General features: G+C 30.0%; 1 protein-coding gene across 2 annotated transcripts in view; it reads right to left on the reverse strand.

Moving 5' to 3' along the window:
• Positions 1-18644, reverse strand: part of LOC129981119 (uncharacterized) — a 472677-nt gene that overhangs the window by 239503 nt on the left and 214530 nt on the right. For both annotated transcript variants that reach the window (XM_056091801.1, XM_056091800.1), the window contains 4 exons: positions 11991-12312; positions 7946-8116; positions 4752-4992; positions 3384-3584 (listed from right to left, as the gene is read on the reverse strand). In XM_056091801.1, coding sequence (XP_055947776.1) covers positions 3384-3584; positions 4752-4992; positions 7946-8116; positions 11991-12312 — 935 coding nt within the window. The remainder of the gene's footprint in view (positions 1-3383; positions 3585-4751; positions 4993-7945; positions 8117-11990; positions 12313-18644) is intronic.

The following is an 18644-nucleotide window of genomic DNA, read 5'->3' on the forward strand; positions in this document are numbered from 1 at the left end:
TCCTTAACTATACCACGATTTTTTTTTAAAGAGCATCCTTTTGGTTTTCTCCAGTAATCAAATTATGTCTAAAAAAGAAACATTTGGCTAAAAAAAATCGAAACTCGAAGACTTACGCCCCTTTTACGAAATAAATTTTTCCACAGTGTTCTCCAAAACTGTCTTTCCGCTCCGTTACCTTCCCGATAAAGTACACTCTATTTGGTTTAAGGTGGAAGCAGAGAGCAATGCGATTACAATCACGTTTTCTAAATTGAATAAGCACTCTAGAGCTTCTTACTCACTTATTTACTCTTATTTGATAAGAGAGGATAGAAATGTAGTATAAATTTTCTACAATAGTTTTTATAAGAATTTTCATTTGTCTTAAATTAAGTATGTTCTTCAGACATAAGGCATCAATAGTATATTTAGCGTGTTAACTGAACGTTATGCTAAATACAAGTAATATATTCATTTGAGCCGAAAGAATCCCACATAGCACTAAATCTTATATCTTGCCTCTAAAAAACTAAGCTGGTTGATTTTATGTCTAGGACATGAGTTTTTACTTTTTTATTTATGGCTTATCATTATATGGTGAGCTATTTAATGACAAATTCCTGAATTGGGGTTTATATTCATCTGTGGAATTTTAAGCTTCGTCTCTTCATCGGAAAGTATACCATTCATCAATTTGCGGAAATGTTATTTTTTCTTTCTCGTAATTATCCATATTTCAAGAAACAATTCTTCTTGAAGAATTGTGGTTATCCATATTTCAAGAAACAATTCTTCTTGAAGAATTGTGGTGCATGCAAAAGTATATGGTATTTATAATTTACCTTGTTCTTTCCTGAGCTGTTAGTAGAATGTAACTGTTGTTGTTTCTTATGGCACTTGCCATGGACAAGACCGCTGTTACGATGACAGCGATTTAAGCCGGTGGGGGAGCGTCTCTTGTTTTTATAGTAGCGTGTGGCGGTAGGCGAGGTGCTAGGATAGAACCTGGAACCTTGTGGTTAGCAGTCCAGTAATTAAACCATTATACCAAAACGATCGTTCGGGTAGAAGAGTTGTTAACTGGCTTATATGCTCTTCACCACATACTCTCCCTCCAGTGAGTCGAACGATATGACTGTTGAGTGGTGATATATTAAGCTGTTGTCTTAATGGGTCTGTACACAGTTTGAATAGCGCCAAGCGTTATGGCGAGCGTGTGTGGTTGCTGATGCGCCAAGTGTGTCTGGCGACTTTGGGTTGCTGCGTCAAGTGAGTCTGACGACTTTGGTTAAGGGTAGATGGCGCCACAACAGCTGTATGAAGGTTGAAGGTTCAACGTCCGAGGTTACCAATGTGGCGGTAGCCGAGGTGCTATGATAGAACCTGGAACCTTGTGGTTAGCAGTCCAGTAACTAAACCATTATACCAAAACGATCGTTCGGGTAGAAGAGGTGTTAACTGGCTTATATGCTATTCACCCCAAGCGCCAACTAGGGCCAAGAGTTCGACTTTGCTACTCACGGATCATTCATTCGCTTGCATAACCCCTTTTTTACAGCAGGGCACATTCACACATCTCACAGATAGAACAACGGAAGAACAACCATGCCCAAACCGGGACTCGAACCCAGGACGCCCAGAGCACGGGGAAGACGCGCTACCCCTATGCCAGAACCCCGGTAACTGTGAACTTACTATTTACAGCAAGAATAGACACGTATCCCCTTTACTACAAAATGCCGAACAACATTGTTATGATATCTTCTAAACATTGGCCGATATTCAGAACATCGAATAAAAAAAACCTGGGAATATTGTACAGTATTTTATGCTAATAGTGATGTGTTTTGAATCGTATATGCTTCTGTCGGTGTACTTAATTGTTTTTGATCTAGGAATTTGTGAGAGAGACACTTGGTTCATGCTGAAAAACATTTTTGATAGCTTCGTAAGAAAATGATTTTTTTTCAATAATTATTATGCTAAAATTTTTATTTCATGCAAAAGAATCAGTTGATTTCCGTGGGCAGTCGAGTCAAACAATCTTTCGAGTTGCAACAATCAACTTGTTAATCAGTTTATCTAAACGCTCAGAGAAATTCAGCAAATAATAATCAGGGTATAGAAATGCAGAAAGAATAATTTAGAAACATGGAAACGATAAACAACTTATGGCAAATAGAAGGACAACTGGAACTGTAAAGCAACAAGCAGTGAGATTGATTGTTTTCTGCCTTGGAATTGTTTTCCTGGAAAAAATCATTTTATTAAAGACGATGCGGTCTTTCACATAAATAATACCTGAATGTTCCATAAAATTCCGAACAATAAGCAACAAAGTATATCAGAACATTTCAGAAACAAGGTTTGGTTGGTATAGCAAGAAATAATTTGCATAGTTTGTAAACGATGCCAACATGAATTGACTGGAGAGCCTATCAAAAATGTTTCGAGAAAGTATTCCTAGAGCTATGTCTGCGCAGGTATTTGGAATACTATTGTCGTATAACATCTATTATGTTATTCTATTCGTTAATTGATTGCCACAACAAAATTTGTATTAGTCACACATTTCGTATGTGACTACATGAGGTTATAAAAGCTCATCTACAACTTGAATTCCATTGCAAATTATTAAGCAGAAAATAATTATATTTGGGGCCAACATACCTATACTGAGAATATATCAGTAATGCTTCGAAGAATTCTTTTCAGAGCTATGTTGTTCTAAATATTTAGAGTAACATGATTGTGTAACGTCGGGTATTTTCATTTTCGTCGCTATTTAATTACGATAGCAACATTCAGATGGCACTGCTGAACTATTCGAGGAATATCAAAGGAAAAAGAGTCCTAGGACTCTGCCGGAAAGAAAATTCAAATGATTGAAGCCGGTGAATTTACCTCTAATTTAAAGTAAACCTCACTGTTAAACTTTTCACTGTAAATATTTGTGTATTCCATGATATGATATGCAGACGCTTAAAAAAAATTTGGTCTCAAAGAAACTTCTGTTACTTAGTTAACGATGAAAAAAGAATATTTAGGAATGGCATGAAGAAAGATTTGATTTGGTTTGGTTTGAGATGAATGCTGAGATTAATGGATAAATAAGCAATTTCTGTTTCATGGCCAGAATTTTATCATGCACGTAATCATGGCATATTATTCGTTACATCTAATGATCAATAATTTGACAGGTGCAGTCTTTATGAAAGGCACCTACATCCTATCATCCTATACAAAACTAGCACCTCCAGTTTCAAAGCGTTGAATCCTATCCTTTGAAATACATCAAGGTATGTGGGAAATCTGAATCAATTTCAATACAAGAGTTAATTAAAACTTTGCTAGAAATTATATAATCATGTCAAAAAAAGAAAAGGAAAAATTCTCTTTACTTGCAACCAGGTGAACAAACTGCTACTGTGCAAGGCTGATGATGGTGATAATTCGCGCATGTCAGGGGGCAATCTGATACGCAGTCTGTCGGCACTTGATGAGCTGCTGAATTGCATTCCGGGGCAATATTTGGAGGTGGGGTGAGAATAATGTCAGCGGCAGAGGCCGCGTGACAGTCCCAGTGACCTTGAGAGCATTCACTGTAATTAGAAAAGTAGAATTAGTTATTTAAACATGTTGCAAATAAAATGACGAAAAACAAACAAAATTTGTATGTGAAGCCTTTTTATAACCACATCAATAAAATACTTTAAAAGAAATTGCAACTATTTTTTTAAGTATGCGAATATGCCGATTATTAAAATACCATAATCTATGTAATAAATTAGATATACGTTAAATATTTTTATATTTTACTTCGACATCATACTGATCCTTTTTTGTAATTTTCTGAACTCTTCTTGATTTATCCATTCAGATAAATTAGTAGAGCTTCAATTAAAATTATACTTAGTTTTGACACCACAAATATTAGATGCTTGTCGATTTCTCATTCAGAAGCAGTGTGTTATGATAAAAAATAACAGGTTTATGTACGTATACTATGTATGTTTACTTTAACATTATTATTTTTCATACTGATCCTTTTTTTAAAAAAAATTCTGAACTCTTCTTGATATATTCATTCCGATAAATTATCATAGCTTCAATCAAAGATATATTTAGATATACTAGATGCTAACTGAATTCTCATTCAGAAGCAGTGTTATGATCAAAAATATCAAATCTATATGTAAAAGTGCTTCAAAAAATAAATTATTACACTTCACATATATTGTATATTTTTATCGGAATAAAAGTAGTATTACTGAAAATACAACTAATAATTTTACAGCGAGATAATTTTTTAATTTTGCTGGGAAATACACATATTTATAAACACTGTTGTATAGAAATGGAAGGAGCTACGATCTTGTAATTTTCATCGTATATACTGGATAGTTCAAAGTCAAAATCAATCAAGAGTCTTCAATAAGTGCTTGCGCCTTGATTTTTGGGCCCATTCCCATTACTTTTTGATCAAAACTCTTATATATTTGTATCCATATGAATGTGATAGCGTAAAAATTTAATAAACTAAAAGTGTCGACTTTGCTATAAAATCTTGAGTTCATTATTTCAGATTTTTGTTAAATTTTAGACACGATTGGTCAATAAGAAAATTTCCATAATACATATTTGATATTTCTCTTGATACCACTCAACAAAAACACACATTACACTGCTAGAAAGTCAAAGGGAATATATTCCCTCTTGCCAATACATATAACTTTTATTAAATGCTTTCTGCATTTCTTCAAACCTACCACATCTCCTTCCCTCTTCGCTGAAGGAATTCTGGTGGATAGTAGTGTCCACTGTGTACGCAAGAACAAGAAGAAACAGGAATACACAATCCGTGTTCATTTAAGGTTTGTCCTGGAGGACACACACAGCCTTCTACACAAGATTCAGGACATTTAGAAGGAGTATTGGCTATTTCTGCACAACTGTACGAGCAAGGATCGGCGCAGGATTGATATACCTGGCCTGGTGGGCAAGCAATACCTATTCAAAGAAAAAAAATTAGTCTTTGATAAATTTGTCAGATTGTATTATACTTTGAGAAGATTGGAATGAGTCATTAGATAATAATAATTATATAAAATCGAATGCAATTTGTTTTTTAGCGGATTGTGATGCGCGAGGATAGAACCTGGGACCTTGTGGTTCGCAATCCAGTAACATAACCAGGATAAAAAAGCATATGCTCGTGTAGCGTAGTTGTTAACTGGTTTATATGCTCACCACAGACTCTCCCTCCAGTGAGTTGGGGGTGAGACGAACGATATGGCTGTTGAGTGGTGATGTGTTTTAGCTGTTGTCTAATGGGCCTGTACCCAGTTGAGTAGCGATTGTGTGTGTGGGGGGGGTGAGTTGTTGCTGATGCTGTTGCTGGGTCAAGTGAGTCTGACGACTTTCGGTTGCTGAGGCCTTTTTGTGTTGCTGCGTCAAGTGAATCTGTCGACTTTGGTTTCGGGTAGATGGCGCCACAACAGCTGTACTAAGGTTAAAGGTTCATCGTCCGAGGTCACCAATTTTAAGGATATGAGAGAGATGTGCTAGGATAGAACCTGGGACCTTGTGGTTCACAGTCCAGTAACATAACCAGGATACAAAAGCATATGCTCGTGTAGCATAGTTGTTAACTGGCTTATATGCTATTCACCACAGTTTGAAGACACATTTTTTAAGGCAATATTGATTTGTTTGTATTTGTCAATATTAACTTCTGACATAGTTAATTAGAAAATAATATTTTAACACATTGATCGCCGGACTACGCACCTGTGTGTTAAAGATAATATGCAATTGTACCAAACCATCTATCTTATTAGATGACCCCTTCTCTACTATTGTTAAGATATAGCAAAGAAGGGAGCATATAACTAGATAGAAGATCCGGATATTAAGTGCAAGTCGTGGAAGCGAATGCATTAAAAGAATTTTTTCAATAAGCTAAAAAAAGTGATGAATTATAAATGGATGGGCATTCGAATTAACATGAATTTTGCTGGAGAAATCACAGCTATTATTTACTTATATAATAAATTACATTTTTTTAATTATTCTTAATGTACAGAATTTCTTTACACTTATGGTGCATCATGAAATATTTTCAGCCAATTGTAATGGATTAAAAAGGACAAAGAACTTCTTTCAATTATGTAATTTCTTTCAAAACTTATATTAAAAATTTTAAAATGAAGCATTATCGAAATAGTTTGAATTACGTTCAGAAATGAATTAGTGTAAGCATTATTCTTTCTACACGATAATTATTCAATGAATACAGAGGATATTAGCTCACATTTTAAACGATTTTTAATTTGAATTTCTTTAAAAGTTCATGCATATTTTTACTCTTATTCTTAACTACCTTTTAAATCTTAATATGCATGATAATAATGTTATTTATCGAACTTATATAAGCAGTTTTTTTTTCACTTCTCTTCCAGAGTTTTCAATTGACCATCAATAGATTTAGGCAACTGTTAATCGCTCTTTTCAACATTTAAAGCACATAAAAGTCTGTAGTTTATAAATATATCTATAGGATATATATCATTGTCAAGAGGAAACCTTAATTTGAAAAGAAAAATACGAATTTCTAAAAAATAGTAGGTTTTACAATTTTTAAAAAAGTAACTAAAACTTTTTGATTTAAAATCTCACTAAAATTCTTTTAGATCGTCTATATGAAATTGTATACAAAACATTTGAAGGCTTTATCCTAAACAGAAAAAAGAAGCTCGCATCAATAACAATCAATGTCTGAAAAAAAAATGCATTTAAAATTTAAGAACAAAAGTTAATAAAGTTTTTAGTGCTATAATTTTTTAATATGTTATTCCCTAAAGGTAAAAAAATATATTAAAACGCTATTTAATCTCAATGTAATTCTACAATTTTCCTTCCTTGAATTATTGGGTTTTTGTACAATATCAATAGTACTGGATCACAATACATCAGATTATTCGTTTTAATCTAAATGTAATATTTTCATAAAAATTTAGAACAAAAAGAAATAACTTTATAAAAACCTTCTAATGTCTTCTAAGTTTTAAATTGGTAAAATTTAGTAAGAATTTTTTTTTGTTGTGTGAGTTTTCAATTCATTGATTTGATTTGATTTGAAATATCATAAAAAGTATGATTTGATGCAGCTAGAATACATATTCAAATTTATCTGCAATGCCTGTATTCAAAATACTTGCATTTTGAATTCTCAATCTCCTCAAATCTTTATATCTCTTAATAACTAGAGATTGTTTTAGCGTAATATCTTCTTATCAGGAAATTGAAGGAGAAATAACTAAACATTAAATTAATTAAAGTTTCTAATAATAAATTTTCTTTTTTTTTCTTTGTGTAAAGGCTAAGATTGTTTTTGAAAAAGCCCTAACAATATAGATATTAGTTAAGAAGTGATGTAAACTGAAAAAAGAACTGCAGAATATAAAACAATTATGATTGTATTTGAAAGATAATCATCTCACCTATTTAAGAATAATTTATTCAAAATTATTTTTAATTAATTAAATCTAGGAATAAAAAAAATGACTTCAAAATGAATGACTAATCATGTGCCTTAAATATTAGACTGACAAAATTAAGAAAACTTCAAATATTTAAAAAACTTTTCAGATATAAAATTTAAAATTTGAAATCAATCTTCCCAACCACTTGGGTCATCAAATAATAATAAAATGTCTCATCAGTTTTAAGGTAAAGTTTAGCTTTAGTGAACGACTCCTATACAGAAGACTGTCTTTCAGCGAATTATGTTCTTTGATTGATATTTTACTCCAAATATATTCTTCTAGAGGTAATACCATTTTCTTTTTTGTTTATTTCTTTGATAAAACATTGCAATGTATTAACGCGACAATAAATGTAAGGGATGAACCATCATAAATCAAGACTTAAGCTCAGCGATACAATATTGATTCTAGCTTACCACAAGTAGGAACGGCTTGTCTCCAAGACAGTGGCTGCCCTTTCCTGGCGCAGGCGTAAGCAAAGTTGGCAAGTGACAAGCAAGTGCAAGTGACAGGATCATCTTCGCAAGAACAAACATCCTCCATGCAGTCCGCGTAGTATCTTCCGTAGTCTAATAAATTATGACAATCTGCAACATAAAAGTGCTCTCCATTAGCTGCTAATTTCTTTCCACAAATAACATCGATAAAAGAGGGTTATAATGCGGTTAATTAAAAGTAAACGGGACAGCGGGTGGCATAGATAATCTGTGTGTTGCTAACACGGGCATTAATTTCTTTTCGGAAAAATAGTTATGAAGTCTTTCTCTTTTTCTGAAGCGACGAAGCAGACATTAAGTATCAATTAAACAAGGTGACTTTGGCGCCCCTGAATATCGATTTTCGGTGTGAAGTCGACATATAAAAGACGCTGCTGAATGGTGTTTGAAAAGTTAATTTCTATATAAGTAGATCTTTTTAGAATAACATTTAAGTAAGAACTCTCATGAATTGTAAAAGAATTTTGTAAAGGAATTTCTAAGCAAAAGTTATTATTATAATGTTATTTATTATTTAATCGAATACTTTTATTGTTTTTCTTTAGTTGAAAATTCATTATATAGTCATTTTGAAAACTTTTTAAATTGCGATTTGTTCTATGAAACAATTTAATATCAGAAAAAAAGTTATAAAAATTCGTTAACTTTTCGATCTGTGAATTATTAATTATAAATAATCCGTGATTTGTAACCGTTTGAATTGAAAAAACTTGCATTAAAAAGATTTTTGGCATTGAATATTCAGTTGAAACCTTTACTAGAAGTAATCCAAATATTTTTATATGTATAAAGTGAAGATTAAATGACTAACAATGTAAGTGCCAAAGAATTCAATTATTTTTTGCATTTAACAGTTAAATGATGAATGTTTTTTTACGTTGATATATAATATATGTAATATATTATATGGCATATAATATATTATATATAATAATAAGTAAATATATATATAAACAATATAATATAATATAAAATAAAAAATAACATAGAATAAAAACCATATAATAATAAGTAAAAAGAACCAGGTGCTACGCAATTATTTAAAAGCAGAATTTATATTATTGCTTCACTTTCCATGCATGAGACGTACTTTTTCGTAACAATATAAAAGGGTCATTACTTTGAATAGTATTTGCGATTTCCTAACCATTGCTTTTGCTTACAACATCTGCTACTTTTAGATTCCAATTACGATTAAGGGGCACTGAAATATATAAACTGAATAATCGATATAAAATTTCATATAAAATGATATTCATTGCTGTTTTTGAAAAAATAACTGATGTTGATATCAACGTTTTTTCCTTCACAAGCATGATATTTTTGAGTTGTAAAAATTAAAAATATCTAGCAAAAGAGAAAGTTATTAAACACATTTCTGATACGCAATATTAAAATTCGAATAGGACGATGGCATTTGCTATTTGAATTTAAAACAGTGTCATAAAACTGAAAGCACATATTTTTTTAAATTTCCCGATAAGAAGAAGAACATCATTGTTGTTTGATATATTACAGCTATTATTTCTTTTGAAAAATAAAAAAAAAAGTTTAACTATTTTTTTTTCCTTTTATGCAATATTTTCTCAGTCTGTTATTTCTTTTCAGTAATGAAAAGTTTTACCTTTCATCTTTATTATTATCTTTTAAGTTTCTTCGTTAGTTATTAAAAATAAAAACATCCTTTTGATTTGACAAAATGCTTGATTTACTTCGTATCTATTTTTGTAAATATTAAAAACTTACACTACAGTCAAAGAAGAAAGTGTATGTTTTTTTCCATTCAAACATTTCTCCAGCTTAAATTAATTATGACATATAAGGTCGATTAATTAGAAATAAGAGCGTGGTAATTAATTTAGGGTTGATCAAGACGGAAAATTCTCTTTGTATGTATAAACAAAAAAATTCATTATCAGAATAATTTTTTATAAGACTTTTTTTCAAAGGACTGAGAGAGCTTATCACAGAACATTGATTCAATCTTTTAGAAGTACCTTATTAGACGAAGGGAATATTTTAACAAAGATAAGATATTGCATTATCTTGTTTAATTAAGTAAGTATTAGCCTATAAAAAACGACTCTTGAAATATATTGTTACATTATTAACAATTCCTTCTTTATGCTTTCTAATTATTTATATGAAGTGCTAATAGAAGACGAAGCTTTAATTTACCAAATCACTTTAAATTTATATCACCAATTTTTTTTTATATATATAATGATATTTTAATTCTAATTTCAATTTAATTAATTTCCAAGATTTTATCTTAATTTACCCCATAGTAACTTCATTCTAAAAATATTTTCTTACTTCGTGATGCAATTCTACTTTCGTTTTAATTAATTCCTCTGTAAAACTAATGCGCCATCAGTACTACGTATCAAATGAAAATGATACTTCCGTTGCCTTTCTCAAAGGTCAACACATGTTTTGAATTGGCGCGTGGCCGGAAATCCCAAGTTATATAAGACTAGTGATCATTTGTTTCATTCCTTCCTCCCTTTTTTCTTACTTCATCTTTTGTGCCGCGCTGTGGCGGACGTGCCTTGTCCGCGTCTCTGCTTGTAAATAATTATGCTTTCACGAAATGGATATTAAAATTAATTTAAAAATATAACATGTCTCTTCGACGTTTTCGAACCTGCATTCTGCTTCAACCGAAAAAATGTTAATTATTTTTAGTTTTGTAATTTATGTGTTACTATATAAGTATATATTTGAGCTGCATGGACAAGAAGAAGGAACTTTTGAAATTTTAAAATTTCAGTTTATTCCATCCTGGGAGACATTATTTATACAGATAAAAAGCTGTGTCCATGTAAAAAGATACGTTAGTCTACATTGTGGCATAAGAGTAAAAGAGACCAAACTCTTCCCTTCAATGGTTTTAACAATGAGATTTTGATAAGAATTTCCTTGACACGTGCAGATTTAAGATAGGAAAATTTAGGTATCTTTAAAAGAATGTTGCAAACATTAAGGATTTTTATCCCTTCACTGGGAGCATGAGAACCTGCTGCTGTCAACAGTTTTATAGTGCGTGTGTGGAATTGAATAAATAAAAATGGAATTTTATCAGGAAATAAAAAACCATTTTAGAATTAAATCATTATGGCCTAAATTAAGTAATTAATTAGGCTTAAATTATATTAAGAGATATCATTACATATATATTACTCAGATGCCAAATTGTTGTATGTCACTATTCCCCAAAAATTGATTTTTATATTTAGGAGTTTTGTTCGCTGATGTTAGGAAGGTGGCAAAATATCGTACGCAACAATGGTAACAAGATTAATCACGTAAAATAAATTATTATTTTTAGAACCACTTTAAGATGTTACATAAACAGTTAAGTTGTTGCTACCATGTCAAATTTTAGAAATTGAGTAACAATTTTTCGCTTTTTGTGTAATATATTTTTTTTTATTAAATCATTTAATTTGAAACATAAAAATACTTCTTTGATCAGTCACATGTGATTCACTTTTCTAGAAACCTAGTAATTCTGCTGAGTTAGCAAAATTAAGGGAATCCAGTTTCGAAAGCAAATTTGTGAGCCTGCTTCATATGGTCCTTTTGTACAATTTGACACCTTTTGATTACACACGATGCCTTTTTATGCAATATCTAAACGATGGTTCTGCAGCAGCTTTTTGAAAAAACTCCCAACAATATACGCGATATGGCGATATGATATAATTTGATTCACAAATTTCAAACAATGAATAGCTACTTTGCTTCATATCCATTTATCAGCAGTATAAACTTCAACAATTTCACTTCTTGAAGACATTTGAAAGATTTACCTTTCCAAACCATGGGTTAATTAATTATAGAAATACAAGCTTTTAAATAAATATAATGGAAATATTTACATATTTGATATTTTAAATTAATGAAAACAAGATACAAATTTTGGATATAAAAACAATAATTCATAGAAAAAAAATACTACCTTTGAATTCAGGTCCTTTAATGATATTGCATACATCTGCAGCTAGATCCCTTCTTTCCGGATACAGATCACAAGCTTTCTCTTCTCCTTCAGTCTCCAAGGATTCTTCAACTTCCCGGCAGCTGTCTTCGACCCTCCATTTCTGAGTGAAAGCCCCAGCGGATGTTTCGACATCTCCTTCAGGAGTCAAGAACTCGTCTTGCTGACTCTTAGTAAAAGTGCCACAGAGAGCTCGTAACGATGCAAACAACTCAACAGGAGCGAATACTTGAATGGTTTGACCCAGGTCCCACAAGATCTCTAGTCCATTCTTCAACTGTGCCTATAGAGTTACATTCAAACGATGAAATTATATCTAAAATGCAACATAGCAGTAATATATATATTGTACTAAGAGCTAATTTACTGTTTGTGTAATGACATTGGAATTACTCGCTCTCTGCCTAAGCAGCCTGGGTAATTTGAATAAACATTCGTCTTGACAGCGAAAAGCATAAACAGAAACTGAAGTTCTAAAGGTTGTAACTAAAATAGTCATATTCACCTCCAAAACCCAATTTTTCTCGTAGGAGATGTATCTCATTACTGGAGTGGATTTGCCATTAAGGAAGAGAGAACCTACTTATTAATAGACAGCTTTCCATGCAAGTACTAATTGTATCATCTGAATGGGATTCTAAGTTGTTGCTATAGTATGATAATAATCATTTGGAATTACCATCGTCCTTTCTTAGGATCAAGGATAATCTCAATGACCTTCATTGTGATAACATGAAGGGAACTAAAGTTGAGCCTTTTTGACCACCACCACCCAATGTAAATCTTGATCCCACAGCTTTAATACCCTTTAATACCCAACTGAGAACCGTTATTCGAATGGATGTAATTTGCTTACCAAGGAACCACAAAACACTACTACTCCGATCCACTGGAGGACACATTGAAAAACTTGTATGACTTGACCACCGCAACACCAACACTAGCAGTAACTGTGGTTGGGTCCTAAAGGCCATAATCGGTCACGACACAACCCTTCCCTAATGAAGTACGTCCCGTCATCGTTGAGTGGATCCAGACTTCCACCTATTTGTGCACCCAAAAAGGTGGTGAGAACCAACCACTATATCCGAAGCTTCTCATCCTCAATTACGAGCCCCGCCCCCGTGGGACTGCCCACCATGGAAGTGAGATCTCATTTATTTGACTGTTTACTTTCCATAGAAATATAAATCGTATCCTTCGGTAGGAATGTTAAGTTATTACTAACTTATGATAGCAATCCTTTGGAGCTACCGTCACCTTGCCTTGGGATACGGAGTAATAAAAATAACCATCTTATTGATAGGACTGAGGTGGGAAATAATGCTGCGCCTTACTGATTATCATCACCCATTGAAAGGCTTGAACCCACAACTTTAATAAAGTCAATTGGAACGTCAGAATTAACAACTATTAAGAAGTTTTTTATACCCATAACTAAGGGATGCTTCTATGGGATTTCAAGTTAGAAAAGAATCGTCTGCAACTACAAAAGAAGTATGGCATGAAAGAAAAAGATTAAAGTTATCAGAACATTCTAAATAAATACGTCGAAAGTGCAGAGTTGGTAGAAAGTGAACTTCTATTTCTTATGAATTTAATTTGACTCTCTACTAAGCACTCTAATTGATACAATGAAATACTCAGAGTATTTCCAAAATTGAATTGATATATCTCTAATTTCAAACATCCGATTGATTTAAATGAAATCATAATTCATGCTAATAAATTATTAAATAGATGTAACATGGGAGTTTGCTTTTTTTTAGGAATTTAAGTATATCTAGTGATGTATACAAAAACATTTCGTATCTGAAATAACTCACACAACAGGTGCATTTCGAGATAAAAATATATTTCAACAAATACATCAAATTCACAATCACTTTGAAATTCACTGTTTTCTCAAAATTTACTTAATATGATTGCGTTTCGAAAAGTATAGGTCGAGTGTGAAGACACCAAAGAAATTAATCATTTAAAGACAGGCTGAAACATGATAATTTGAAATGTATTCAAGTCAGCTTAAATTATACTTTACCGTTTTTTTTATTATGTGCATTAATTTATATTTAAAAATTTGGTTGACTCCCTGTGTCGAATATTTTTCAGAATTACAAAAATTATATTATATGAATTCACTTCATTAAAAGAAATAAATATTTAATTCAACAAAATAGAGAATTTTGTTTTGATAAAAGTTGATAAAAGTAATTGGCAATTTCATTTCTTATTGAACATTTCACTTTTTAAAATATTGTATTATATATGATTTATTTCCTTTAATTACTGGACAGTATTTATATTTTATTATAGAATATTTTTATGTACTTATACTTTTTTTATGCTACGTACTATATACAAAATTACTATTAAATAAAATTCGATGAAATATAAAAGAGCACATGAACGTTATTGGAAATATATAGGGCCTAATACTCATAGATTATTATAGTGTGAATATATAAGACGAATATGTACTATAATAAAAGACTGAGCATTTAATAAACAGTTTTTAAAATACTGCATTAATTTTTTTACTTCATTTTTTTTAAATTCTTAATTAATAATTTTTCTTTACATATTATGAAATATTAATTCCATATTTTGTTATATAATTATGGAATATGTAATTATTTAATATAACAAAAATTATGTAAAATAATTATAAATAATTAATATAATATATAATAATTTTTTAAAATCCATTACCAAATGGCATCAACTATATTGAAACAAAATTTAATTAAATTATTAATCAACTTATAACTATACTCTGAAAATATTTAAATAATGAATTGCGATGAAGAGCGTGTAGGTGTGTAAAATTTATAAGCTTTAGGACATTGAAAAGGCAATGAAAAATTGATTACAAAATTTCATATAAATACGAAAAAAAAACATTTAAATAAGAGAGTGCAAAAGAAATTTAAAAAAGAATTTACTTCCATATTTTATACATCAAATACACTATTTATCCATTTTACATATATCTCATAACAAGAATTTAATAATTAATAAAATATTAATATTTAACCATTCAAGTTGAAATATAATCAGACATGAGGTATGAAAGCTTTTTTTTCGTGGAATTTCATTTCTTAAATGTAAGTATATTCGATTTTTGATGATAAAATTTTTAATTTTCGAAATAACAAACAGAAAGCTAGTTTTTTAACACCAAACGATTCTTTGATATTTATTTTAAATATTTGTATGCTATATGAAATTAGTTATTCCATTTTCTTCAATAGCATTATAAATTTTCTTTTAGAACGGTAAATTAATAATTCTCTTGATTAGCACAAGCCATGAAATACAATTTTCGATTTATTATGGAATAAAGCATTTTTCAAAGAAAACCAATTAAGATTTAAGGAAAAAAAATCTAGAATTATCTCAAAAAATAAACTGAAACATGGCGGTTTATAAATTTTTATCTTATTAATTGTTTCAGTTAAAAAAAGTATTATTTTTATTTTGTTAAAATATAAAATTTAAGAAGTTTATGGAATTTAGAAATAAAAATAATAAAGAATTGGAACAGTAAAACTCTTCAAGAATAAAATAAAACGTTGTCAGCCTTTTGTCATTTTTTAAAAAATACCAACAAGAAATGAAAAAGAAAATGCATTTCTTTCCTTGTGACATTTTTGTTTAAAAAGAAGTTTAGAAAACCCATTTGGTCACTACCTGCAGCCATTTTATTCTATATTTAATCTTACATTCTTTTTGTTGTCAACAACGCGTTATTTTAGATTTGCCTTTAAAAAATATATTAGTAAAAAGGATTCTGATACTTTTCAATTCAGACTACGAAATAAATAAATAAAAAAAATTCTCTATTCGTTTTAGGAAATACCCAGTATTTATTTTCGCTCAGCTCAAAATAGGTTTTTCGAAAATTCATTGGAAATATAAGAATGCTCAATGTGATTAATGTGGATTCTATTGTATATTGAAGAAAAAAATGGAATGGAATAGAATTAATTTTCACGTTTTATTAATTTTTTCTTTTATGTTCTTGCACACAAATGCGAACAACCAAAATAAATAATATATTATTAATAATATAAATATATTTTTATTAAAATCTGTTTCCTTAAGAACTAAATCGAACAAGAAGCTCTGGATTTTGAATTTTCAGTTAGACTTCAAGTTAATCTAACCTGGTGGCTCCTCTAAAGAAAATCGAGAATAAGCATTATAACTTTCAGAATATAGATATAATAACTTATACTAGTCAATTAAAGAAACTCAAAATGTTGTAGAAAAATGGATTAAATTTAAATATTTAAGACAAAAATGTTACTATAAAGTGGCACCATATTTTGTACTTCGAATGGAAGAACGATACTTTTAAAATGTATTTTTTTAATGGAATATATGAAAAGCAGGCGTTCTATAAAAGGTCTAATTTTCTTGTTAAATATGACATGATTAATATTTCATAGTTTCATATATTTCCAAAGAATTCTGTGCAATTCTAAAATTTTTTCCTAATGTTATTTTGCAAGCAGGTGATTTTAACATTTGATTAAACATTGAATAAATGTTAAAATCACATGAATTCGTAAATAATGAATTAACAAACGAAATTTTTATGGATTGTAAGTCTTTTCTTTAAAAGCCTTTTCACCGCTCTTTCCTAAATTTCCTAACTTTCCTAAATTAGCACATGCCATTTTATGAAATACATAAAATTTTATAAAATAATATTAAACCTAAGAACAATTTTTCAATAACCTTGTCTTTTTTAAATATATAGTTTAGGTAGAATAAAATAATGCCTAGATTTTTTCTTTCTAAAAAATTAATGGAACTTTGTCTTCCCTGATAGACATAATAATAACTATTTGTTTGGTAGGATTGAAAATAAAATGACATTTAAAAGATATCTATAGATTTTAAATTAAAATATTAAATAATTTTCTTTGTTCACAGAAAGTAAGAGAAAGGCATACGTATTGTGGTAAAAAGTAAATTTGACAAGATTCAATTTAATAGGTTTGTCTTATAAGTCTCTTAATAAGTTTGCAGTTTTATTATATTGTTATATATTTAATCTCATCTGCTTCAAATTTTAGTGTATTCAAAATGTTAAAGTTATCAATTTTAAACATTATAAAACACTGCCATTTCTTCTGAAATTAATTTCTTTGAAAATCCACCCATACCTTTTCTTTTTACATTTAGGGACTTATTTTTAGTTAAAAAAATATCTATATAAATATTTGCTTAAATTGAGGAAGAAAAAAAGATCTATTATGATTAATGCTTCTACATTTTAGTTTAGTTAAGTTATATAAACGTCGCCGTTTGAAATAAACGCTAGGACTATTTTGGGACGGATCTCGTAATTTTGAAGATGACGTAAGATGACGAAGACGCCATCTGAGTTATCACCTCCTCTCCGAGCTTCCACCTCTCATTACCATGAGGACAAACAAATGGTTCTGTAGAAGAGTCTATTATGTTGATAGTAATGTACATGATTTAAAATCCTTATGATTTTTTCATGTATTTGAAGTCTGATTGAAATAAACGTTTTATTACTTATTACTGTTGTGATAAAAGATAAAAAGTCTTATGAATATTCAAATTAAATATAGTTAATCAATGTCTTATTTTGATGAATTTAAAAAAAAATATCAAAAGTAGAAAATCGCCTAATCATTTTTTGATCGACATATTAAATCATCCTCTTCATTATATACACACGATAAATTCAAAATTGTGTTAAATGAACTTTATTAGTCTTATTTTGGATTTTCTTTCTTTCGAACTTATAACCATGACTGGATTGCTATGTTGATGTACTCTTAATTTTAAAATGTCTTTAGAAAATAATAATAAACATTAAAAGTGTAAACATTATTTGAGTCGAGAGCAAAAACTTAAAAAATTGTTTCCAATGCGAGCTATTCTAAACACATCAAATAGAAGCAAAATTTTTATTTAATAACTTTTTTGAAAAATAAAGAGCAAAGAGGATTAAAGAAGGCCTTTAAAACTATTTAGTTTTTGAAATTTGTTTACTGAGCGCAGAGTGTAAAACATTCCACAAGAAAATACGAAACATATACGGCAAAATATACCGATATTAAGTTCGGTATATACGCATTCACAAAGACAATACTTGGAGATTAACACTTGGCAACAAACTGGTGATTAAATGGCAGATCAACACAACAGTGCTCAATGTAAAATAAATAGAGAGTTTGCTCAACTCGCAATTCCTTTGTACGCCTTTGTTTATATAGATTCCGTGACAAAGTATGAAATTTTCGAGAAGGAACGTGGATCTTGGTTCCTAAAAAGGATATCACTAACAATCTTACATTTTCTAGAACTTTCATTTATGTTGCCAAAATGGTCAGATTTATCGCCAAGTCTCCAAATGGTCGCCAAGTCTGGGTGTCATTGATTCGATATCCATTCATCATCACTTAAGAATATCTGTAAATCCCGCTTGTCATTGATAATATTCGCATGGAAGAAAAACAATAATACAGATTCTTAATATTTTGAGTTATTTTATTAATACACGTAAACGATTTATTTTCAATTTTTTTCATCTTTTTTTTTCTCTTAAGATATTTAGTAATTTGTTTG

The sequence above is a fragment of the Argiope bruennichi genome, chromosome 8 (genome assembly GCF_947563725.1).
Source record: "Argiope bruennichi chromosome 8, qqArgBrue1.1, whole genome shotgun sequence".
In the NCBI taxonomy this organism is placed as follows: Eukaryota; Metazoa; Arthropoda; class Arachnida; order Araneae; family Araneidae; genus Argiope; species Argiope bruennichi.